General features: G+C 42.5%; 1 protein-coding gene across 1 annotated transcript in view; it reads left to right on the top strand.

Annotated features, from left to right (window-relative positions):
- kcnh5b (potassium voltage-gated channel, subfamily H (eag-related), member 5b) overlaps positions 1-26,850 on the top strand; it is a 128,614-nt gene that overhangs the window by 86,732 nt on the left and 15,032 nt on the right. Inside the window, exons 10-12 of the mRNA XM_073483629.1 lie at positions 526-585; positions 2,012-2,204; positions 16,390-16,586. Coding sequence (XP_073339730.1) covers positions 526-585; positions 2,012-2,204; positions 16,390-16,586 — 450 coding nt within the window. The remainder of the gene's footprint in view (positions 1-525; positions 586-2,011; positions 2,205-16,389; positions 16,587-26,850) is intronic.

The following is a 26,850-nucleotide window of genomic DNA, read 5'->3' as shown; positions in this document are numbered from 1 at the left end:
CTGCTTTTTTCAACAAAAATAAGATGACAGTGTCAGAGATAGTTCTGGATTTCTTAATCTGAGTGCAGTGCTGCTCGGCCAACAGCTCTCAGTGGTCCGATACTATATGGTCTCATGTACAGTACCTCCAGATACCAGCGGCAGCACTGATGGCCTTTGATTTTTACCAGGTTTGCATTGATTTTAATGGAGGTCACCCCTGTCTGTTTTGAAATAATTGCGTTTTGTGTTACTATAGCCTACTATCTGTGAGTTTGTATTTTTAACAGTATTTCAGCAACCAGAATCCAACATCCTACAGATCTATCCAGGACCGTGATACGTTACGTGACCGGCCGGGCTGTGCTGTAGCTGACTCTGACCCTCCTGAACTGGAGATATGAAGGATTACTGAAGCCAGAAACAGCCTCAGAAAAAGAACTGAGGGAATCCGGGGCAGGAGGAAGAGATGAATAAATGTCCTCTGAAACAGTTATGAGTTTCTTTCTCAGCGGTGACCCTCCTTTGTGTCTCTCTGTCTTCCAGGTCTTGTCCATCTGTCCCAAGGACATGCGGGCTGACATCTGTGTCCACCTCAACAGGAAGGTGTGTATCCAAGGATGTGGTATCACAGCACATCGCTGTATAAAACATGAAACAAGTTTGAATTCTGCGTCTTGACTCTGTGAATAATGCTATCAGCTCACAGTTTGACACTTTTAAAGCCTCCATGTGTCGACATTTATGCGATCACAGATTCCTCTGATGACGTAAGGCTTTGTTTCTAGAAGAAAATGATACATGAGAGAAAGATAAATAAGGAAAGAGGACATGAATAGTTTTTTAATCTCTACATGGGAGCTAAAAAATGGAAATTTTAACATCCTGCGCATGGGTTTTAACCATCGACTGTATGGATGGCGACGGCCGTGATGCTAAAGGCTTCGAAACAGTTCAAAATCTTACTTTCTAATATATTTTTAATAGAAAGTGCAGCTACAAGCACTTAACGTACCGAAACCTGAGATAACAATCCCTCATAAAGACACAAAAAGCAAATGTCTGACCTTAGTTCATCTTCAAACACTTGAATCAGCAACAAAACCCACACAAACTGATGTTTAGGTTTCTGGAGTAGGACATTTATTTCACTTCGCTGAGCACCAGTCGGTCCTCGGGTGAAGTTATTACGTAACTAAATGCAGGCGAGGTAAGAAGCTCCTGGGAATCGCTCGACACGACTGATATGGCTCCCTAAACTTTGGAAGAGACTCAAAGTGCTGAACTGGCATTGAATAAAAAAGGACACTTTCACTTGTGTAACTGTGCTGCAACAACCAGCCACAATGACACATACTCATGAAATGAGTCTCGGAAATTTGCAGATTTCCCCTAAAACTAAAAATAATGAATCCTCACATTGTTGTTTTAAGTTAAAGCCCAAAAATTTAGGTTTTTTTTTTGCCTTTTTCCTTCCATTTGAAGTAAAGCCTCATAAACCAGCTGTGTTCATAAACATGATTCTTCAGTGCCGACTGACACGGTGCCAGCTGCTGTCTGCTCGAAACAAAGGTCCTAACTGAAAAGACAGTGAAGTTTGTGAGGCGACACGGTTTATTGAGGGATTATTTCCTGGTGATTATTTCCTGAGAGCTCCAGCTGATTGACAGGAAGCACTGTTATGAAAACACTCAACTCATCTCAGTGAAAGAAGGAGCGAACCAAATGAAGGCTTCACTGTTACTCTGATGGATTATCTCACTGTGTGGAAGCCGTTTTTCATTTTGCACGTCTGAATGGAAATCGGCAAATAATTTCCTCTGCAGAGACGAAAACAAGGTGGAGGAATCTAACTGTAGTCACCAAATTACAATGAGACAACGGTCTTCAACTTAAACTTGAAACAGTGATTTCATACTGATGAGAGAGGAGACGGTCGGTTTGTTTACCTGCAAAACTGCAGCTTAGAAACTGCCGAAAACAGACATATAAACTATAACTATAACCACCGACTTCCTGTCCTCTCACTCAGGTATTCAACGAACATCCTGCCTTCCGGTTGGCCAGTGACGGCTGCCTGCGCTCGCTGGCGGTGGAGTTTCAGACCACGCACTGCGCCCCCGGAGACCTGATCTTCCACGCCGGAGAGAGCGTTGACACCCTGTGCTTCGTCGTGTCGGGGTCGCTGGAGGTCATCCAGGACGACGAGGTCATCGCCATCTTAGGTACGTGGTCATGAGAGCGTTGTGATTTGTAGCAGCACTGGGAATCTGGAAAGGATTTGCAGCTTCTTCTGTTTTCTGTGACAAATAACTTTGGGTTTTGGACACAAAACTACTTAAAGTTTACAAAAACAACATCCTTCGGGTTTTGAGCTGTTCCAGAGAGGATCATCCGGTTGACACTTGAATGTGTGTTATTTTTAGACAGGAAGAAAACCTGGCTTGTGTTGAAGGTTTTTGTTTTTTATTGATGATGACGCATTATATTGACCTTTTCCTATCCGGGCAGTGCTTTCACATTCTCAGCAGGTCAGAAAACTCGCCCCACACATACAGAAATAACACGTAGTCATCAATCTGAGGTGAAAATCGCTCACACATGACGACAGCTGCACGATTAGACCTATTTTTACACCTGCCTTTTGAAAACGTAAACACTGTTTATACAGGAAACACTTGACAGCGTACGTTTCAGACATCCAAGTGTTGAACACTAACCGTCAGACTCTTAACTGCTGAGGCACATATTGCTCTCTGCAGCCTCGTACTGTAATATTCATGAGGAGGAGACGTACGAGGGAACCGGAAAGCAAGAATGAGATGCTAACAGAGATAATGTCAGGGGGAAATGCTTTGTACTGAGACAAGCACAGATAGCAGTGACGGCGAGAATGGCTGCAGCACATTCTCATAACCATCAGCGGCGTCCCAGATGAGCGTTTACTGACAGCGAATAACAAGAAGGAAAAGATAATCACAACAGAGAGAGAATGCAGAGCTGCACAGCAGATTGGTGTCATTGAAGTTTTAGTGGTTCTCTCACACACAAACTTTACTAACAATAACAAGATGAGTCAGTCTGACAGTCCCTGTTGTTATGAGATTTAAAAGTTAGGTGTGATTGTTGGCACTTACTAGCGTTTGACGGGTAAATCACAGCCAGATCAGTTAAGGAAGGATTTATTTAGAGTAGTGAATCCTGATTTAAAACTGGTTTACACCTTAGAGGAAAACTTTGGTTTATTACAAATTGTGTTTTTCTTTTTTCGTGATTGCTGAGCTCTTTGAACACAAAAACTTCACTAAATTTCATGGGAAAGATGTTCTGATGCATCGCTTTCCTTCCCAATGCCTGTTCGATACCTGAACTTGTGTTTTGGACAATACAGAGTACTGATTCCCTACCCGGGCATTAAAAAACAGTGTAGTTGTTGTACAGTCTGGCTCTTTGTCGTTCTACTATAAACAAGCGGACACAGCGCCACAATCATCTCATTACACCGGTATTTGTTCAATATTCACTTTTCTTTTTAGCTCTATTTTTGGTCTCCACCAACTCCTGAAGGAAACATCTGTATCTTTAGCTGCAAAATACTGCACAGGTAGTTCACCGTGGGTTTATCAGGTCTTATCTGATGAAAACAGCTGCTGCTGGAGGTGAAACATACCGTACTTGTTACTGTAAAACCAAGATTCTGTTCGAAAAGATAAATGTTATTTGCTTATGAAGGTTTAAGGTCTAAATGTGTTTTCTGGTTACAAAACCTGCTTCATTCACCTGTTTTAGTTCATCTGGAGAAAAAAAACTTAAGGTCACTGTTAAAAAATATGTTTTTTTCAGTAGATTGACCATATAATCTATAATAAATCCATGTTACATTATAACAGAAGATAGTGATCCTGGACAGTATGCACAGAAACTGCTGCAGCACCAGATTGTAGTAAGATTGTGATCTGTGATGCTCCTGTAGCTGCTGCCATGCAACATACTGATCCATTATGTTAGTGCTATGAATTCACTGCAGCAGATAGTGAGAAGAAGCTGCTGCAGGTGCAGTTTGCGTCAGACAAAACAAGAAATGCATGGTTTGAAAGAAAGATCTAGTGAAAATAAAGATAAAAGATAAGAGAAGATACAAATGTAATAAAGTGGACAGGAAGACAGGTAAAGAAAGTACAGCAGAAAAGAAAACCTGTTGGAAAGAAACAGGAATTTTAACAAACATTAGAGGAAGAGAGTGAAGAAGGAAGCGAAGAAGAGGAGAGGTGGTGCGGAGTAAAAGCATGACAGTGTGTCTCTGCAGACTCCATTTTTGTTGCCTCCTCACTTCTTTAACTTCATTAGAAGGCTGAGTCAGACGAGGCGGCAGCCAGAGATTCATAAAGAGCATATTAGATGATAAATTGCTTCATCACACTGAGGACATTAATCAATAAATCGTCATCTGGTTGTCAAAAGCGGCTGCTGTTGCCGTGGATGGTTTGACAGGGTCAGAAGAAGAATATTGTCTCAACATGTCCGCTGCTGTTTTCCACTTGATTGTGATGTGTTTTCTTCGTATTGTGCAGCTCACATCTTGAATTCGCCACCTAAATCTGACACACACTCTTAAACTTGAAACATACTTTTAAGGTTCACAAACACACTGTTAAACAAACATAGTTTTGCAGGATGATAGATGAGTGTCAATTAATCTGCAGCCTCTTTAAATTGATTCATCAGACTCTTCAAAAGTGAGCAGAGCAAACTTTTGATTGCTTTTAATTTATGTCTTCATTTACTTTGCAAATTCTGGTTACTTTCCCCCTTCGTACTGTCAACCCTCTCAATTAGAGCGCAGTTTTAATTTGATTAAAAAAAATCATAAATTCTCAACAAGTGCTTGAGGCTTTCATACTGAACGTCAACTGAAGAGAGATTCAGGCCTTTATATCTGGTTTCCTTTGTTTTACAAGTGGTGTGTTTGATATTTTAGCGAGACTCACTGTTCGCTGTTGCTGCTGTTTGCTGTTAAAGCAGAGTCAACACCGTTTGATATTAAAGCGCTCGTTTAGGGAGCAGAATCCCCTGTACGGTGTCGCTAAACGGCAGCTAGGCATCGTGAAATCACAAGGAAGTAAAGTCAGAGAAATGAAACCACTGAATGTAGTAATAGAGAAAGGAAAGACCCTGAATAACACAGTGGTGAGTGTGACATGATGATGTTCTATCATGTGGAAATATGTGCAGTTGTTTTGTTCATGGGGTTGTCAGGATCTGCAGTCTACATGTTGAAATGTCCAAGATACTGAACACCTAATTGCTCCTGGTGTAGCGTTTTGTGAGTCACTGGCTAAACAAAAAGGTGAGCTTTCATTTTTGGGGTTGTGTCTTCAGTTTTTGGATCAAGATCAAGACCCCAGAGTCACAGCCAGCTAGTCATTTCCTGTGTACAGGTAGTTGACTGTATAATAGGACCACACATCTTGCATAATAAAACATAAATTGAAGGCTGGTCTGCTTTATGCTTGGAAGGCGGATCTCGGTGGTACATGCACACCACTTACACGCTGCTCTCATGTCTGGGGGAGCCCGTTTCATTGATTACACAGATGGTGTCGTGTTGCAGCAGCCGCTACACAAACAGTCGCCATACATTATGTGTTCAGCGCTGCCAAGCCCGTCAGACAACCATGTGGATGAAGAAGCTGCATGTGTAGGTCCTGGGTTGAGGTTGTGAGGCCGGGTGGATGCACCGCCAAAACCACATTGGAGACAGCTCTCAACATTCCTGCAGTGAGCATGCTGACTGCACGCTGCCTCTGGTGCTCTGTGTCGTGTGATATAACCACACATTTTATTATGACCGATCCAAAGCACACCTGTGCAATAATCATGCTGTCTGATCTGCCTACTTATTAGGTGAATGGATTGATAACTTTGTGTGCACAATTTGAGAGGAATAAGTCTTTTGCATGCACAGAAAGTGAAAACATAACATCTTATATGACTGATTACAGCTGCAGTGGAGGAATAGAAATCTGCACGGCACACGGTCGCTCCACATGTTGGCTGTGAAATGATTGCTTATTTTCTACGAACCCTTGAAAATCTATCAAGGACCCTCTGAGGTCCACAGACTCTGTTTTCGGTAACGACCAACCTGATGCTAATTGGAAAGCTTGCAAGTTGTTGTCAAACTTCGTGTCGCATAGCAACCAGAAACATTTTCTGGTCCTCAACAACAACAACAGCAGCAGCAGCAGCAACGCTCCCAGCTGCAGTTTTTTTGTGTTCGAGCAGGAGAACAAAGCTGCAGACTGATCACAGCCTCAGCAGGGAGGAGAGGATGGAGGGAGAAAGAGATGGAGGGGAGGAAGGAGAAGGTGGTGGAAGAAGAAAAGTTGGAACGAGGGAGAGAAAACTAACTGAAGGTTGAAGGAGAGAGCCGATGTGAGGAGAAGCGAGATAAGGGCATGAAACGAGGCTTCCTTCTAAAAAAAATCACTTTATCTTGAAAGTTTTCCTGTTCCTCACGACAGCCGTCCTGTTCTCTGCCAACTTCTCTTTTTCTCCTGTGCTGAGAAGGAGGGAAAAGAAGTTCTGGCAGCACCAGAGCTCGTGTTTGCACAAAGAGAAAGACTGAAGATAGGTACAATAAAAGAAAAGTGTTTTGCGAATGTTTTCATCATTTATCATGTCACAGTGAGGAGCATTGAAATTTGGAGAGGAAGAAGAAGAAGTAGAGGATGGACAGAGGTGATCTGCAAGGAAAGGATGAAGGAAGAAAGGATTGGACAACAGAGAAAAGACTCGAGAGAAAAAAGCAAGAAAAGAATAAAGAAAAGGTTTGAAGGAGGGAGTTTTTGGAAGGAGGATCAGATTGAGAGAAAATCGAAAGATTGGGAAAATGAGACGCAGTGGAAGAAGAAGAAGAGGAGGGTGGAGGGGACAGAAGAAGAAGAGGAGGAGGAGGAGGAGGATGCAGGGGAGCGTGTGTTGCTTGTGGTTTTAAAGCCAATGATTTCCCCAGGCTGCTCCCCGAGGCTGTAACACACTCTGCTCTCATTAGTGTCCAATGGCATCAGGTGGACACACACACACACGCGCACACACACACACACACACACACACACACACACACACACACACACACACACCAACACACACGCTCGAAGCTGCAAAGGTAGATATCATTACGGCTCTTTAATGTCTCCATGTACAGGCTGTGAAAATGAGTTTTCTCTTGGGGGACGATGAAGTATCTAACTTCACACACACCCACACACACACACACACACACACACACATGCTCATATACAAGTGCAGATGAGGGAGCACATGCACTTGACCACACACACACAGAAACACAATAGTTTTCCCACAGTAACAAGGCAATACTGTGGCAGCTCCAGTAAACACTCATAAGTAATAACCCTCTCATTTCCCATCATGCACCAGGCTCACAGTGTCCTGAACCAAACTCATCCAGCAGCAGCTTTGATATGTAACAGAGTCCGAGTCAGTACGAGGTTTGTCTCAATTAAAAAGATCCTGATTCTGGAGGCTTGAGAACATTTCCATTAAAGGGCAACTCCGCCACTTTTTACACAAGTGGCCAGTTGAGGAACTGCAGGTTTAATGTGTAGAGTTGGTGGAGTTACCCTTTAATGCAGCAGCGCAGACGTGCAGCAGCCAGACAGCGGTCAATAAGCTTACTCATTTTTGTCAAAAGAACAGAGACCGGGTCATTTGTCACATCGACGGGCAGCTCGGAAAAAGGAAGATTTCATTCAAGAGCAATTTGTCAAAAGGTGAGAAACATCAGAGCAACAAGATTTTATGAAAGATGATCGATGACACGGGCAGATGTATCCAGTTTGTGGCTCAGTTACTTGGACTTTATATTAAAACTTCACCGACAGGAAAATAGCAGTGAAAAATTCTCATGGTGAAGTTTTTATTTTCTAAACTGAAATCTGTGGAAGCACCGAGCAGATGGAGTTGATTAGCTCCAGTGTAAACAAGTTGATGGAGTTCAGCTCCATCTGCTAAATGTTGCTCATGGTGCTACACATTTCCCGACTGCTTATGTTTGTTTCCTCTTAATGCTTCATCAATCATGTTTATCAGAGACCAGAGCTGCCGAGCCAGAGTGCTGATCGCTGAGGTGCATGTAGTCATGGATCCTACCTGAAATCATGACAGTGATCTCCATAATTATCTTGAGAAAACAAATCATTTTCATGTGAATATTCGTCTCGTTATCAAAGAAATCAGCCTTTTGTTCCTCGAGATAACGAGCTAAATTAACCTATAATGAAATAAATAGTTTATGATCTCAACATAACGGCATTAAAAATTAATTGCAAGCACAGTTAGCTGATACGTTGACCTCTTCACTGCTTGTACTGCGGCAGCCCCTTCAATATTTCGAGCCACGAGGCTGCCATGCGGCCGACTGCAGGTCGACTCTGTGGAGACATTTCCAGACGTTTTTGTGGCGACCAAAGCCAGCCGTTTTCCACCTGAAGGAGGAGCATCTCAAGACAAACCCAGGGGGCGAAAAAAAACAGGGTTTTTTTAAGGAGACCTGGCGTTTTTTGTGTCAACTGAAACAAATGTTTTCCAAACCCTAATCAAGTAGTAAGCACAGCGTTGTGACGAGAGAGAAATAGAAAAATGCGACTGAAACAAACATAAAGTGGTTCTGCAGAAACTTAGTTAACATTTTTTCTGGCGACGGTTCAACTACGCCATCCGAGGAGCAACACCAACGTGAGTACGACTAATGCAAACCAGCCCGATCCGTTGGGTATTTCACCTGGTTTATGTTGTGTGTCCAACTTAAATAATGTTTATATTTATGGCCTTTTGTTTATTAATCCATCTGTATAATTTCTGCTTTTTGAAAGTAGTTTTGCATATAGGGACCAAAAACCTTAAACTATCCTATTAAAAATACAAAAGTGCTAAAAACATAAATACAAGAGATATTCAATCACTTTCTACTTGTTTTCTTTTTTGTTTCAAGTTATAATTTTAATTAATAAATTCTTGGTCTTTGGGCTCTGAAGGACCAGCTGGATGAACGGACCACACAGCCGACCTTCAGTCTGAATTATCTATTGATGATGTCTGCTCTGAGAAAACTCACTCGCCCTCTTTTCTTTTTTTTTTTTTTGTTTTGCCAATATGATGAGCTGATTAATTTTCTTAATCCATTATTCATGCTCGGTTATGAGAAGGGGATTTTTTTCAGTCTGGCCTTCTATTCACACGGCAATATGTTCTGGCCCGGAAAGCAATACGTCAGCAGTGAGCAGCAGGAGATGAGCCGGCGACCGCAGATGAGTCTGGATGCATTACAAGATCCAGTAATAAGAATGAGTGCCGGGCTCTTATCACGGGGAATACATTAACACAGGAATATATTAAAAGGAGATCTGCACAATTAGTGGAAATAAGATCGAAATCGCAATATCCAAATCACAGAAGCACAAATATTTGGATAAAGGTAAAATCTGAACTTGAACTCTTAACATCGCCTCGTTCCCTCCACAAAACGCCTACGTCGGTTCGTTAATTGGATTTTGGATTATTGCCGAATATAAACTCTGTGGCAAACACAGCGAGATAATCTTCACAGATGAACACCACCACAGAAAGCTAATGTTATAAATGCTATAAACAGACGACATCACGGTCACATGACTTAAACGTCACCACCACTGAGCGTCTCACTACACAGTTACTATACAGGTTTTCTATAAACTGATCAATGTGCAAGTTGTAAAGTCAGAGTCAGAATAGTTTGTAGCTAAAGTCGGAGATAGATGAGTCTCTGTGTTCGCTGTGATGGCGCTTAATGTCCCCGACAACCTCTGTAGCCTCATGTAGACACTTTTTAAGACACGTAAGAGATTAATAACTAAACTGTGGGACATTTAATGATTTATTTTGTGTCGTAGAATAACCCGTGTAAATATCTTCAGCCTTATTTCAGGCATTTAACTGCAAACCAATTAAAATCCCTGCTTTACTGCAAAGGTTTGTTTTTCCCACATCGTCCTGACCCCCTGGAGACGTGATGTAATACTACTTTGATCCCACTGGAATCACACTGTACAGTCCCACGTGTGGTCTAACAACACATGTGGGACTCAGTCAGATGTCTAACTAACTAGAGCATAAACAACCAAACTAAACAGAAAAAGGTGTGTTCACTCTGTTTCTTGAACCACTAAGAGAGGTCCCTATTCAAGCCACTGGTGATAATTCTCTGTGCTCATTGGTTTTTAAGTGAACTAAACTGGACGTTTATGTTGTTTACGCGAGGATCAGCTCACAGTTAACATCCTGCTGCTCCAGCCTGTATCGCCCATCAGCAGAAAAAGAAATTGCCCGTGGGCGGTGTGCACCCTCGTGTTTCTTTATCTCGCACTGCAGCTCGCCACGCGTCCGTCCAGTAAGAGGCATTTCAGGCTGCTACTTTCAGCCTGGTGTGCTGATGCTGCCGTTACCCCTGTCAGGCCATTATCCTGGAAAAGTGGGTGGGTGGAGACAGCTACACAGCTGCTGTGACACTGAGCTCCACCGACAGCAGCATCAACGGCCCTTATTGTATTGGACGTACTCCTACTATTAACATCAGAAGCACCCTCTTTGATGATTGTTGTGTTGGCGAGCGTTTAGATAAATGTTGTTCCTGCTCTGATATCTCCAGTGTGATGAATGATTAATTTGTCCTTCTGAAGAAAAGTAACACAGAAGTTTAATGGAGCTCATTCTGTTCCCAAACAAGAGGAACTTGATCTGCCTGAAAAGTCCCAACACGATCAGCATGATATTATTCATCACCAATTATGATAATGAGGCCATTAATTAAGATAACTGATGTATTAATTATGCCGCTGCGTCTCGTCTTCACAGCATATGGGCAGTGTTTGTATGAGCGTTGGATCATGAAGGCTGGAGGAGTTGTTTTGTAAGGATCGGTTTCTTTCAGGATGATTATGCAGCAAATGAAATAGTCGCAGTAACCTCTGACGAATAACACTAAACTGCAGTTTCCTTCCCCAAACTCTACAAATAAAATGTACCACAGAGAGGCTCCCTCCCGACAGCACAACTCAACACTTTCATCTTTTATCATCCAACCAGCAGAAGGAACATTTTAGTACAAAAAATATACTATAAAGGCCTGAAATCATCACATACAGAACATTAAAATACAAAGTGTACTTCCTCAGTTCGGCCGAAATCACACGACTTTGCAGAGTTAACAAAAAACATAATGGATTCAAATTTTCTTCCAGGAACAGTCACGTTCTTCTGCAGAGATCTGAGCATGAACACACTCAGAGACATATTTAAACTCACGTCTGTGCTGTAAAGGCTCAGGTGTCATTCAGACGACCTGCAGCACCTTTATACCAGCCTCACTCCAGTTTCCACCTTCACTAACTGACTAGTCTGACCTGCTAGCTTTAGCTTAACTTGTTTGCTTTCTTACAGAAAGTTAGATGACAGGTTTGAGACCGCTCTCTTATCTGTCTGTTAAGCATGAAGCTTGTTTCATGAGCCAGCCCTCTGCTGGACATCTTCACAGGTACTTAAACAGGTTTTACATTATGTTTGATGCCTGGCGTTTAACATAAACCACATGAATGCATGTTTGACAACACACAACATGCTCCACAGTCAGAAGCATGAACGCAAAATGAAATATAAGGACTAAGAATCCAAATGCAAACGATAAAAGTGATTACAAGATTACAACCCAGCCACCAGAATAAATGTTAGCTATGTTCCTTTCTGCAAAAACACAGATAAGTTAAAGCTGGATGTCTCTTTGTGTCACAACTTTTCCGTTTGTTTAGGTTGTATTTCTATTCCTCTCTCGTCACTAGGTTCAGGCTAGTTCTGGTTTGGCTTAACAATACCTGTTTAGGTCGCTACGATCATGGATGGAGAAAGTCACACTTCCTCTGAAAAATAGCTGGTTTTGGTTGCCACAAAAATCTCTGGAAATGTCCGCAGGTGTTTAAAATACCGACTAGTGTGATTCGGCTGTTTGGTCGCCTTGTTGCCTTGTTAACACTTCCAGCTACCCCTCCACCTCCTGCTGCGACAGGTGGTTAATAAGCATGTAATGTGAACGTGATACGCTCCGTCTGGTACAAATGTCAACCTTTGACGTTTACAGAAACATTAGCTGCAAACATTGACAACAACAAGACAAATAATGAACAGTTTAAACTAAAGAGCAGGTATGGATGTCTGTAATACATCAACATGCTGAGCCCTGTGGTGGCACTTTAAAGGACGGAGGTCAAACTGGGTGATTAGGACAGTTAAGAATCAATCAAACCTGATTGATAACCTTTTTACTGTAGGGCTGCCGCTAACGATTGCTTTCATCATCGACTGAAGTGACAATTATTTCCTCAATTAACCAACTAGTTGCTCTAACTCTAGTTTACTGTAAATAGCTTGAAGCTGACCTCGTCTTCGCAGTCTGGCAGGCAACGAACCAAACCAAGCGACGAGTGAGGAAGCACGACTGAATTAAAATAATCACTTGTACTCTACATGAGAGAGACAGACCTTTTGTGTCCCAGCGAGCAGTCAGGCAGAATAATATGAGCACTAATTTTGGTTGAGGGTGAGTGATCAGCAGCCGGGCGACACGGATCACAGCATCCACTCCGCCCAACACATCCTCACAGTCCTCGCCGTGATGTTTAACCCCGCTGTCAGTGCCACGCACGGCGCACACAACCACCACCTCCTCCTCCGACCCCTGGCCCGTGTGACCGCGTCCACATCCAGACGGCTAATTGGCGAGGAGCTGCGGATCTCAGGGGAGCTCATTCCAGACGAGCCCTGCTGCCTGTTGGATGTTCGCAGAGAAAGGAGCCCTCAGGGGCGCAGAGGAGGAGATGAGATCCACTCACACACTCTGTCGGCATTTTGGCAGCATGCGGCGGCTGTACGTGTGTTACTCAGGGTGTTAGTGACAGCCTGTAGACGGTGCGGACTGCTTTTCGTCACATTGTATCCGGGTCAGCTGTCAGAAAAACTGCTGAGCTGATGGTTGTGGCAGGTTCGACACAGATTTGAGTCCTGATTAGCCCAGATTTGACTTTTTTTGTGTCTATTACAGCCGAAGTGTGACTGGATCTCAGCAGGGAAAAGTGTTATAGAAGCAACATTATATTCCATTTTCTACATATTAAAAAGTTGATAACATTTTCTCTTACTTGCTGTATTTTATGCCTCACTTTAGTTTAGATTAGTTTCTCTCGTTAACAAAACACTCACCTCTCCAGCTTCTGATGAAGTGCGACACATTCGCTGCTGCCGACGATTTTAATTCTTCATCCTCTCGTTATTATCAAAACAACTGTTGCCCCGGAGACGCTCACAAGTGTAAACACGTGTTGGTCTGCGCCGGGTGATTAACATCCGGGTAATTTATGCTGGCAGTTGATAAGTCAAGTGTCCAGGTGGCTGCAGTTGGTTTGAGACGGTCAGTGCTTCAGCTTATTTTTGTGTTTGTGCAAAATAAATATCATTATGTTAAAATCTATTCAGCAATTTTAATATAAGCACATTTTCTTTGGAAAAACAAGCAAACTACGCACAAATGTGAAGAGGGTAATTGATAATGAACACGAGAGAACAATGGGCTCTGTTTTCATTAATGAACGAGCTCGGTGCCGTGCCCGGTGCATTGAGCGAGGGCCAAGGCACTGGGACAGGTTTGGTGATTTTGTGGCCAAGGGCACCGTGCACACACTTGGGTTTGGGTTGGAACCAGAAAGAATTAATTATTATATTTTATGTGTTAGAGGCTGAGACAGTCATGGAGAATCACATTTGTTACTGTCATTCCCTTTAAACACGGCGCTTTTTCTGTCGAGACGCACAAAAACATGAATGTATTAATGGATTCAACAACTGATAAATCTAAAGGTTACCTGACAGAGTGCTGCAGGGATGAGGCCAAAAAAACCTGGAGGTGAGTCAACATCTTTGCTCTTTCCGATGTTTTTTGAATGGGTTTTGGTTAGATGCAATAAAACAAGATTGTTTTGTCTAAAAGCATCCACAGCTTTTCTGCATGGAGGACTTTGTACCCCGATGAAAACCTTCAAGGTTGACACTGGTGTAGCCAAGGTTTAAATAAAGACTTTTTAACCTAATTCCAGTATTTTTATTCCTCTTCCACAGTCCAGCGCCTGAAGTTTGTTTTTTTCCTCTCATGTGTTGACCCTTAACTTCAAGAGCACCTGACTTTGATAATATAAAGTCCTCGAGCAAACCACTGGCTATTTTTTTTTATATATCTTTGCTCACACCTGCAAAGAAATCATGATGCATGCAAAGAATATTTTAATTTTCCATTTCAATTAGTTTTAACAGAAGTTGAACCCTGTGGTTACAGCGAGCAGTAAAAGTCACCGTGTTCGGACGGATGATGAAAAGAATCAGACGTCATTAACTGAAATCCAAAGAAAGACTCGTGTTTCTGCCCACACTGTTTGATGGACGTGAAGAACTGCTCCGGTGTGACACAACTTCGAATGTCAGTTGGGTTTTGCGATGAAAGTTCAGAGAGAGAAGCTTTTTATGTTCTCCTGAACCTCACAGCGGTGTTCACTGTGACTGACAGCTCTCCAAAAAAGTCCTGCCAAACCTCCAGCAGCTAAATGAGATGGATTAATCCAGTCGGTGGACAATCAACCTCTTAATGCAGATTTTTTAATGGCTCTACCTGCCTTTTGTTCTCAGTTACACCACTTTCCTCCAGCTTTTTTCATCTCGGCATTAATTAACAGCGGAGGCTGAAGCATCACTCTGCTGTGAATCAGTTTAACCGAGCACTTCTTCTTTTTCCTTGTCCTCTGCCATGTTTTCTCACTTCCATTCCGGTCGGATTATGTCGGATCTGAAACTGACAATATAGCCGATGTACCTGTTGTTACTCTCCGCTTGATATCAGATCTGATGGTGGTTATATCAGCACCTCTGGTTGCTAAGGACTGGGCCAGGTATGGTGTTGCTAAGGGAAGAAGAACAGAGAGGAAGTGTGCGGTTCATGCGGAGATGCAGATGGTTTATTTTTAATGACTTACAGTCAACGTATGTCCGCGCAGCTAATCAGCACCATCCTGTAAATCATTAATGTTGCATGAGCTTCCTTTCTTCCAACCTTTTATCCTGATATTCTAACATTTCACACATTAATTTGATAATCAATATGATGGGAGGTCTTCTTTTCCTCTGCCATCACACCCTTATTTTCAAACTTCATCGTTAGACTTTCAGCACGTCTTCTGCTTAGTGAGCTGCAGCTGTACTGATCGGCTCTATTATCCACACAAACAACCCTTAAAATCCGAGACAGCTCTCTGAGTCGACTTGATATACTTGCATGATGCTTCCTATCACGCTGCAGAGGTCCAACTTGTGTTAAGTGCTCATCATTTCATCTAACAGCACCTGAAACATCCTGTCTGACGGCCGAATCAGTGGAGCTGCGTCAGAAGATTTTTTTTGGTCACTTTCCAAATCAGACAACCTGCAATTATGCCCACTTTAGATTGGCGGTTGGTCGTTTAAAGTGATGATGTAAGCAGTCTTGGAATAATAATAATCTGCTGCTGTGCCGTGGTGAAGGGATTTTTCTGGACTTCATACAGTTCCTCACAAAGAGCTTTATATCTCCAAAACCATTTTCACACTTGTTTATTGTAAATAATTTTATGTCTTATAGTTGACACTTGTAGGGCTTCAACCCTTTTTCAATTAATCTGCCAGTTATTTGTTATATTAATTTATTTGAACTAACTATTCTGAGGTGCCAGATGGTTTGTTAACCAGAACCATCTGGGAAGTTGTCCTTTGAAACTGTTTGGAAAAAGGGCAGGCACTTTCAAAAGATACAAACCATCTGTCCATCACGGGCTAGCTTCAGCCATCAGATCAACAGGAGGAGAGAGCGACCACCAGCAGAGCCGCCAGCTGATAAATCAAACTCTCACTGAGGTCAGTTGAGAGACGAGTGAAAACATCTTCAAGTGTCGTTCTTTGCTCTTCTTTCTATGACATATACTCTTCAGTTCTGATAGATAGCATGCTACAGCAGCTACGTGCGCCTCTTGAGGAGCCGCTTGTTGCTATAAACAGTAAAAATGTTCTTGTTTTATCTGACCAACAGTCCAAACCCAGAGACATTTAGTTCACTATCGTAACCTCATCACATCTATGGCAGAATCTGTCATAAATTCTTCCACACTCAACTTCCTGATTAGATTTCTAGCCGAGGTGTCACCTTCTCTGATGTGCCACAATTGAAGTATCAATAATTAATTTGCTCTGTCTAACTCTGATCTTCCTCCTCTTCCTGTCCGTCCTCAGGTAAAGGTGACGTGTTTGGTGACGTCTTCTGGAAAGAAACCACTCTGGCGCACGCCTGCGCTAACGTCAGAGCGCTAACGTACTGCGACCTCCACGTCATCAAGAGGGAAGCCCTGCTCAAGGTGCTGGAGTTTTACACGGCCTTCGCCAACTCCTTCTCCCGAAACCTCATCCTCACCTGCAACCTGCGGAAAAGGGTAAGGTGTCCTACACAGGACAGATTAATGTTACGGTCGTCTGCTCGTTTGGTTTGTTGGATGCAGTCGTAGGTGTTTTCTCTCTCCTTTTATGTCCACAGGCTTCTTGAACCTGATATTTTCTAGCACAGTTTTTCATCTTTCGTGCTGATTATTAAAACCAGGAGATGTAAACGTCCGTCCCAGCCTTGAAGCACTTCAGCTGTCAGTCACCTGAGAATGAGGCAGACCAGACTTTATTAGACAAGACTGAGGTGTCTAATGGGAAATCTAAAAGGAAAATCAGGGATTGAGGAGAAGCTAGTTGAGGATTTAAAAGTACAGACTCAGGCCTGGCGTTTTCTCTCCTTCACACATGTTCCCTTCTGCTTCTTCTCTCATAACAAGTCCGCTGTTGTTTACTTGTCCTGAACTTCTTTTTCATACTTCATATTCTCTCGGCTCAATAGGTCTTTTTTCTCAGCGTGCCTCAAACGCAATAAATTATACATGCGATGCCGGTTGCCTCATTATGTCCCGTGCCCTTTAGCCAGTTCTCACCGACGTCCTAGCAGGCAGTCTCCTCGCTCCGAGCGGCACTTTTTCATCCTGTGTTTGTTTTAAGTTCATAGTTTACAGACTATAATTTATTGATGGACCTTCATCTCCGTCTGCTGTGTGGCTGCATTGTGAAACATACACCTGCATATTCTGAATGTACCTGGAGAATATCAGCGATCAGGTGTGTGTGAGTGTGTGTCGTCATGCAAACAGATTCAGAATGGATATTGATCAGTGCCTGGCGCCATCCTGCTGAGAAACAATGGATATTAATTGAAATAAAACTCATTGATCGCTGTTGGCTGATGGAAATGAACCAGATGCAGGCTGCAGATATCTGTCCATGCCTGAAGGAAGTGATGGCTGCGTATCGATCTATGTGCACTAGCTTCAGTCTGGCTTTAACTCCAACGTTCTGCTCAGTGACACAGTAATGCCACATTTATATCAGATCTGTGTTGATCATGTCTTGTGAACGGTAACTTTGGTATTTTTCAACCTGGATGTGGGACAACAATTTTTAAAATTGGGACATTATTGAGTGAGACTACTGTGACCAGTCGTGAGCTGCAAAACGGGGTCTGCACTTTAATCCCTGAGTGCAGTTGTGCATCGTTAAAGTGCATCCAACTGCTTGTTTTTTGATGTGACAGGCTCAGATTTTTATTTTTAAGTGTCTGAGAACATTTTGAAAAGGTTCCTTATTAAGATAAAACCTCAGTGTGAACTCGAAAACAACTGCTCGCCAAAGCCACCAGACTCCACCTGCAGAAACGGTGATTTTATCGTCATGAAACACACTTAATTCTAACTCCAATAGAAAAAACGAAATAAGTCATCTTTGTTCGTCTATAAGGAGGGCAGAGAAGCATGCAGCGAGGAAAGTGTGTGTGTCAAGTAGCTCAAACACCAAAATAAGTTTTCATGCAGGCTGGACCAGAAGAAGTCAGCATTGTTTTTATTCATCGACGAGGCTGACTGGTATCGGCCGTACTGGAACCGACAGTGGGACTAATCAGTCAGAGATTGGTGTGATTTGAACAGCTGTATGTAACTTCACAGTTTGTCACGTCCAGCTGACCTGCTGTGCTCTGACTAAACCACAGCCCTGTAATTAAAGCTTCCAATTAATTCACAGTTTGTTTGTTTGGGTTAGTGACCCTTAAAATAAAGCAGCACAAAGCCTTTCTGAATTTTATATTACAGGTTCCTCTCTGTAGAGTTGAGATAAGTATAACAGTAGATGTGGAAACTCTGGCTCTATTTCTGCAGACCTTGTGGAGCATTTTTCTTTTGCCTGACTGGGATATGAGCGACTGTCCTCATCAACTCCTGAGAAAAAACTTTGGGTTTGATTAAAAGATGTATTTTGGAAAACAGTAATTAGGTAGAAAGGGCAGGGTGCTCATTTTTATTGCGTCCCCAGCGTGTGATTCAGATTAAACAGCAGCAGGTTACATACAAATCTGCTAAGTGAAGTTTTACAATGATTTAAAAAGTAAAACTAGCATCATGATGAGATACGGGCTCTTGTCCTGTCAACACAGAGAACAGCGAAGCTGAGTTAATTGTCGAGATGGACACTGTTGTGTTTTCTGCTGTGTGCAGCAGGAATGTGACCCGGCGGTACCTTCATGTAAACACTGAACAGAAATAGCGATGTGGGCAGAGCTGCTCCTCCTCCTCCTCCTCTCCTCCGAGCTTCTTTTTGTTCCCGGGATGCGTGACAGCTGCTCGAGCGCCGCCGTGATGAAGATAAACAACTTGTAGCGGGAGCTCGGACGTGGCCTCTGGGACTCTGAGACAAGAGCAGAATGTGTGTCAGCCTTAACTCGCCCTGTCACTCATGTGATAATGTCTGTCCACCAATGTGCCTCCATCAGCACTTTGCTTTCTCTCTGCAGCTCGCTCTCAGTCTCATGAGTGTCTCTGTCCCGCTCTGACTCTGTGTTAAAATGCATTTACTTATCATGCAAACAGCCCGTTGGACGCTTCTCATTCGGCTGCTGCAGAGGTTCCTATAGATTTATCAGATGGGCTCAAGCAGCTCACCTTTAATCATTTTAAAAAGATAGATGAGGGCGGCCTGATACATTTGTTCAGTGTACAGTGGCTGTGGTTGTTCGGTGGCTGCTTCTGTGAATTCATACGAGACACGATGATCATCTAGTCGTGCTTTTGTTCCTTCACAAAGGAAACTCTACAGGCCGCCACTTGTAGCTGCTAGATTACCGGTAATTATGAAAATCAAGCGAGAGGCTGCGCCTGTGGTGGCCGTCTGGGAACATTGGTGGTTATATAAAACCACCGCAAGTAAACCAGATGCTCACCACGAACTGCTGTACATGTAGGTAATAGTATCATACAACCCATCTTCATAAAAACCCAACCTATCCCTTTAACGTGCACTGCAGGTAAAATCTTATGGCAGTGTAGGAAGTATAAGCAAATCTACAAATCCAAGATGCAAGTGCACTTCTCATGAGACCAAGTTGTTTTGCTGCACTTAGCTCCTAAAATCTGTCTGTAGCGAACAGTTCACTGTGTTTCTTGGGCAGCACATGACTCATTTCCACTCGTGAAGCTTTTAACTAATGCCACGAGGTGTTTGTGAAGCTCTTCATCGCTGCGTTGGCGTCGATGCTGTTTTGATATTGTGTCCGAAGAGAGTTGTTTGAAAACTGTATTCATAATTCATCGGCGAGATCAGAAAAGGTGAATCTGATGCTGTTTTGTCTTTTTTGCTGATTTACAATTTGGTAAAAAGGGCAAAAACATTTTTCAGCGTGACGTGCACACACTCCAGAAAGACCACAATAGTCCAGTGCAGGTGTGCAATTTGTAAATGTATTGTATTCTTTGTACCGGCTCAGCTTTTCTTTGTGAAGAATTACCGGAGCATATAAAGTATGCACATGTTGATGAGCTGCTTCTGTTTGCGTTTTCTTCCTCTCTTTCAAAATAAAAGTCTTTGTCGCTGCATACATAGAGTCTAGATCCTTTAAGTTGCACTCATAGATGTAATTGAAAACTGTAGTAGGTCACAGCGGTTCAGTCTAGACTTTCAGCCAGAAGCTCGATACTGCTGAGTGATTTCAGCCAAGTCTGCAGGTTAAATCTCACAGGACACGTCAGGATGCAGAAAAACAAGGCTGGAAAGTAAAGACCAGATGATAAATATTTGGTGATCTTTAGACTGTTGGTGCTCCACTCCGGATGCTTTTAGTAGCCTGAAATATAGACAAATTCTCTAGTCCTTAAAGTATCTGTGGTGGATCTGAACGCATCCTGTATTACAGGCCTTCTGCTCCTTTGGAAATTAAGAAAATAGAAAATATCACAATCTATCTGTCAGAAAACGTTCGGCTCTCTTCACGTCAGCCTTCCTTATCCATTCGTTAATTTAAGAGCTGCATCAGGAACCTTTTTGGACGTAAGTGGTCCCGGTGAGCAAACTGTTTCTCAATATCGAAAAGACTTGATTTCCCTGAATTCTTTTAAACTGACAGCTGTTAACACACTCAGAGGACCAAACTGTCTTAACAGCCAAACTTAATCAGCTCTGGCTCTGGTCGTCGTCTCTGCTCTGTTACATCAGTAGAGCTGTCCAGATTGAACAGACGTCGATACTTTATTCATTAACAGCTGTTTTTTTCCATGAACGTGGAGCAGCCAGTGTTGCTCCTGCAGAAGAAGAAGTGGTTCGGCCATCATGCATGTCCAGCTGTTTCTAGATTTGCTGGACACAGAATTCGTCCCTTGAAGAGTCTGCAGCGTCTCACAGCCACACTTTTGCTTACTGTAACTTTAAGTCGGCAGAACGAGCTCCTGTATCAGGAGGTGAACAGACACAGCTCATTTGGTCCTCACCTTCACAAGCATCACATTAGTGTTAGTGGCAGAGGTAAACAGAGAAAATGAAGAGACGCAGCAGCACAGCAGGAGCCCGAGTGTGCCGCGGCAGTCGTAGGGTTTCACAGTCGTAGTACACAAACCTCCAGTCGCCAGAGCTCCTATTATGTAAGTACTCTGCAAAGTGTGGCTCTTCTTTTTACTACTTCCCCAAAGGCCGTTAACGCCTCTTCAGCTGTCTTAAAGAGAACTATTACCTTCAGAAAAAAACTGCAGATCTGCTGTTTTCTCTCTTGTTGCTTCAGCGTGTCTGCAGGACTTGTTATACTTAAGTCCCAAAGCTGCAGCTTTCTCTTTGTTAGTAGAAACTTCCCCCCTCATTGCTGCTAATGATTATTCATTACAGCCTGAATCACTTTGTTCACTAAGTTCAGTTAAAGTGCACACATGTGTCTGGTTCAGGGATGTAGTGTGAGTTTAACATTTCACAGCAGCGGAGGACAAACAGCATGTAATTCTAATGTTGCTTTCTCATTCAGATCTGACCGTGAAGACATCGTACACATTTTGCCAGAAGCTGCGAGATTTAAACTTTCCAGATAATGGCATAACACGTTTTTTTTTTTTTTTTTCCCAGTATGAAAATCATCCATTGATAGTCGTGTCTACATCCTTTGTTACCTTGCAAACAGGAAGTGTTTTGTTGGCATGCAGCGGGAACTTTCCTGCAGCAAAGCAGCAGCCAAAATCTGAACAAAAACTAAAAGAAAAAACTAAAAAAAACTAAAAAAAGAGGCTACAGCCAGGCTACCATGGCAACACTATCACCCAAAACATGATGGGAATCTAAAAAAACTCAAGATGTATTCATCTTACAAGAAAAGAAAGACAACAGTAGCGACAGAATCCATGAAAACAAACTAAATTTACTATAAATGCTTTTTCTTACATAATTAAGGCCCAACAACGTGAGCAGAAACGCTGACGTGCCAACCGAGAAGTCCGATTTCATCTGGAAATATAGGAAGTTGTGCTCTGACTGAGACTTCACCCAAACATCTCGGACCACCAGTGCTCACCTTCCTCACTTTATGTCACCTTTTTATATTAATTTTTTTCTGGTTAAAATGTAAAAATAGACTCAGTTCAGTACATCCTTGCCTCAAAACCTCAATATTTTCATACTTGGCAACTAAATTGATTCTGATTTCACACACAAACCTGCAGACAAACAAACCTGGAGGAAGTCGAGGAACCTGGCTGTTTCATCTTCGGTGTCTTGTTCTGCAGAGTTTTGGAGGCGTAAATAAAAACATAAACAGGGTCGGTAATTGTGTTTTTCTGGATGAGGAGGGGCTGTTAGAGGCGTCTGCTGGGAGGCTTCGCATGCTGCTCTGGGTTTTTGAGACAGCTTGTGTGCTGGGAGGGACAGATTTCAGGGGTACAGCCTGCAGAACCGCCAGGCTTTTACCAGCCAGCCCGCTATTGGATTATTCATGTGACGGACAATAAAGGCACGCGTGCGTGTGTGTGTGTGTGTCTGTGTGTGTGTGTGTGTGTTTACACTCACACTTCCTTCTGTGCACTGAAGCAGATTCACTTGCGTGTGTGAGGTTGTGAGTGTTGGGAACAGTTAAGGGCATTTTTTTTTAAAGCATGACGACAGGAAGGAAAAGTTGTAGCTCCACTTTCACTGCACGACAGAAAGACAGAAATACTGTACATTTGACTCCACTACATTACCTGAGATGTTGAAACTTTACATTTCTTTAGGCTTTATTTCCAACTCCATGTTGTGAAAACACTGTGCAGATGTCGGGGTTAGGTTCAGGCTGTACTTGCCAACCTCGAGACCTCAGAAATAGGGAGGATTTCAGCCAAAGCTGGCTCTGAGGGTCCTACACCTGAAAAAATTGAGATTCAAGGATTGTTTCCTGCACTCCAGTGACAACTGAAGAATGAAAATAACAAAAATAAGTAAAATGCAGCAGTATAAATGCTCAGAAAACAATGCAGAATGACTCATCCTCTAGCTTCATCACTTTTCTTTCATTCCTCCACGCCACTGCCTGTTTGTCAGCCCATCGACGGGGACTGACGTGGAGTATTTTTTCCTTTGTGATGTTACTTGATGCTACTTGAAATATCTGGGTACTATTTCATCTGTGTTGCCGTTTCCCTCACACTCAGCTGATGATGATGATGATGATGATGTTGTAATCAGCCACTAGCCACCAGAGTTGTCAGAAGCTCTTCAGAACAGGCTGTTGACCAGCCGCTCGCTTTGAGGCGAAGCTTTTTCCAAAAGCTCCATCCATCCTCGCTCCGCTCACTCACAGAGGAACAAAGTTAACGTGATAATTAATCGATCGCTGAGACGAAGCTGCTTCTGCTCTCACTCCCACCTGTGAAAAAAGCTCTTCCCTCATGCTAATAAATAAAATCTAATAAAGATCTTATACACAGAAATAGCACAACATCATCTTCACCGCGTACCAAAAATACTCTACGCTATTTCTGCTCGTCACGCTATGCAAAGTATATTTCAGGATTTTTCTTCCACATACACTCGGAGGCCATCTGTGTGCTCTCAGGCTACAGCCGACTCTTCTACAAGCATCTCTTTCTCATTCACACTTCAAGTAGATTCATTAAGAGCACTTACGTAGCGCTAACAGACAGACGATGTAGTCACAGTGGTCTTGACATTATTTGCACAATGACAGAAAGGAAAAATCTGAATGTATGTTTCAGATTTGGTTCAGCAAACTTTTGTTTCTATATTTGTATCTATTACACGTAGCCCCGGGCTAAAGGCATTCTGGGACATTATATAAATCCAAGGCCTGAGGGTGGTGTAGTCCGTGGCTATCACTTCACTGCGATACAATCTAAAGTAGGCTGAAGCCTCGTTAGGCAGCAGGGTTAGTCCCAACTTTCCAAAGCTAAAAATAGGAATGTAAAACGTAGCCGCGGGCTAACTGGCTTATCGTAAAAGAAGGTTGAACAAACGCTGCGGGCCGAATCTGAGCTTACAGGAGCAGGATGTCCGCGGGCTGTGGAAACAATTACACCCTCTCACATGATCGCAGTCATTAGTGCTGCGCTCCAAAGTGACTTAGAGCTCCTCTCGTCTCTGTCGGTCCGTTGCGGTCAAATGTGACCTCTGCAAATGATTGTAGATGAATCCCTCAACAACAATACAGTAAATTAAATGAAATGTTTAAAGCCTCATTAGTAGCCCCGCGACACCAGAAGACAAAAGTGTTGGATGGAGAAAAAAAGGTTGTCCTACTAAATTAAAATAAATCAAACGGTTTTATCCGCTGTATGTTGGCCATTTTAGGACATCTCAGCTGTTCAAGCTCACTTTCACGTCATTACGTGGCTCAAGTTAAAGCTATTTTGAGTTAAATGCACAGATAGCATGTTAACAGACACGCTTGGTACAGTAAGTTCAAAGCAGTGATGATCCAATCAGTTGCCAGAATAAATGTTGGCAATGTACGTTTCTGTAAACCATGGATAGTTTGTAACTCTACACTTCTTCATGTCACAATTTACACTTCAGGGTCAGGAAAAGATCATGTTTTGGCTTAAAATACCACAAAACTTTATTGTTTTATGTAAATACACACTCGTTATGAATTTGATATCGAACAGGCGAAGTCAGAAGAACCACAGCGGCCCAAGTTTTTTTGGAAAAAGCATGCTGACAAGAATTTGAGCATTAGTTGTTGAGGAGTCAATCACCAACGTTTGTAGGATTCATCCTCTGGGAGCCATGAATGTCTGTGCATAATTGCAGGAGAATCCATTCAGCAGTTGTAGAGATATTTTACTTTATACCACAGTGTTGGACCGACTGACCGGCGCTACCAGAGATCCAAGCAGCCAGTGTGGCTAAAGTGCACACAGACATAAACAGCATATACGTTTTTCAAATCGGTAGATAAAGATTGGTATAACAAAGGAGCAACAGAAGATTTTCAGCTGCTTCCTCGTGAGTTCTGCAGTCGCTCACTTGTAAACTTGAAAGGAATCAAAAGATCTCAGCCACGACCTCAAATCAATTCATTTGATCCCTGCCAATTCCTGTCAGCCCTCACTATTTTACTTTTGTCACACCTCCACCTGAGAAGGGCAGAGACACAAGCTTGTAGTCTTTACTGGCTGACAGATTTTTCCTTTTACTCCAGAAGTGATGCTGAGCTTTGTGAGCGTCGATCATGCAGCACAAAGAGAAGAAGCGTCTGTAGAAGCTGCTGACATGTTTCAAACTGAAGGAGTCGCGACCCGATCAGAGCAATAAGTATTTATTCTACTTGTTTATTTTCAGCCTGTTTAACACTCAGAACTTTCCCATTATGTTGCAGTAAGATTTAATATATTTATATATGAGTATAAAACATTCTGTTACCTCCTTCCCTTCTGTAGATTCGTTCTCTGTGTCAAGTGTTTCTGAGGAGATCTGGGTTTTTTAATAATGAATAAAACTCCAGTGTTTGTGCACAGGAGTGTGTCCCGAAGAGATGAAAGGACCCGCTGCGTGTGTGCAGTCACGCATACGCCGTGTGTGTGTGTGTGTGTGTGTGTGTGTGTGCATATGAATCTTTGAAAGATGAAGTGTGAGGTTATGGGTGAGTTGTGTGTGTGTGTGCCGGTATGTTACAAACATAATGGTGAGCAGCTTCTTTGAATAGAGATAAAGAGCGGGTGAAGTTACAAAGTGAAGTTTACATGATTTAATATATAAAATAATTAATGCCGCGGTCACAGAGGCCAGTGTGATGTCTTCATGGTGATGTCCGATGTTTCTTATGGTCGCCCAACAGTCCAAATCCAAATGCACTCAGTTTACAGTGATATAAATCCAGCCACATCGTTCCCTAACCTGGTTTTTCTCAAATATTTTATTCACATTTTGTTTCTTAAGCAAATCAAAACACAAAGTAAAAGTACCCTCCCTGGACACCGTCGTCCCACCACATCTCCCTTTCAACAATATTAAAAACACAACTACAGAAGAAAAGAAAAACAAAGCAAAAAAAATAACAGCGACGATGAATTAACATTATCAAGTAAACCTGTCAAGCAAATAAACCCAGAAGAAAAAGAAGAAAGACATGAATAAATCTACATCAATCAAGTGAATATAATGTAAGAGGGACGTAGCAGGGGCTGTCAACAACGAGTTATAAAGCTGGTACACAGAAGAAACTTTACATTATCTGCTCATATCGTCCGTATTATTATTATAGAAGGTATCAGACCTGCTTTTGATTGCAAAGCTTCGTTCCTTGAAGGTGAGACAGCGAGTCATTCCCTCATTTACATGAATGACGTGGCTATTATTGTATTTAAGGTCCACTAATGTGAATGAAGTAGTAACCCAAACTATGAGGTTTCCAGAAGTCATCTGGTGCCTAAACCTAACATCGCTGTTTTCAAATGGACAGTCGCTTCTCTCGCCGGACGCTGATTGGTTGAACCGCTGTTGTTCGGCCTCAAGCGTATAGTTTGAAGTCCGGTAAGACAGATTCTTGAGATAACTTGATATCAAGAATCCAGCTGCCTCACAAGGTGACTGTCAAGCTTCATATTCCTAAAAATTGGACCCTTCAGCAGGACTGTGTTAAAAAGAAGAGTCGAATGTAATCGCCCTTACAAAAGCTAAAGAATCTGCACTTTACTGACTCACATTTTACACTAATTCAATATTTTTATATCAGGAAAAACATTAATCTAAATAAATTCCAATGAAGGGATTAATGGACTGAACTCATGAACTCGGCACATACAGTGTATACACTTCAGTACCTGTGTAAGTGCTTCAGTGCGTCTAAATGAATGCGAGCTTCGAAGCGGATCA

This window comes from Pagrus major, chromosome 16 (genome assembly GCF_040436345.1).
Source record: "Pagrus major chromosome 16, Pma_NU_1.0".
In the NCBI taxonomy this organism is placed as follows: Eukaryota; Metazoa; Chordata; class Actinopteri; order Spariformes; family Sparidae; genus Pagrus; species Pagrus major.
This window is presented reverse-complemented; position numbering and strand designations above follow the sequence as displayed.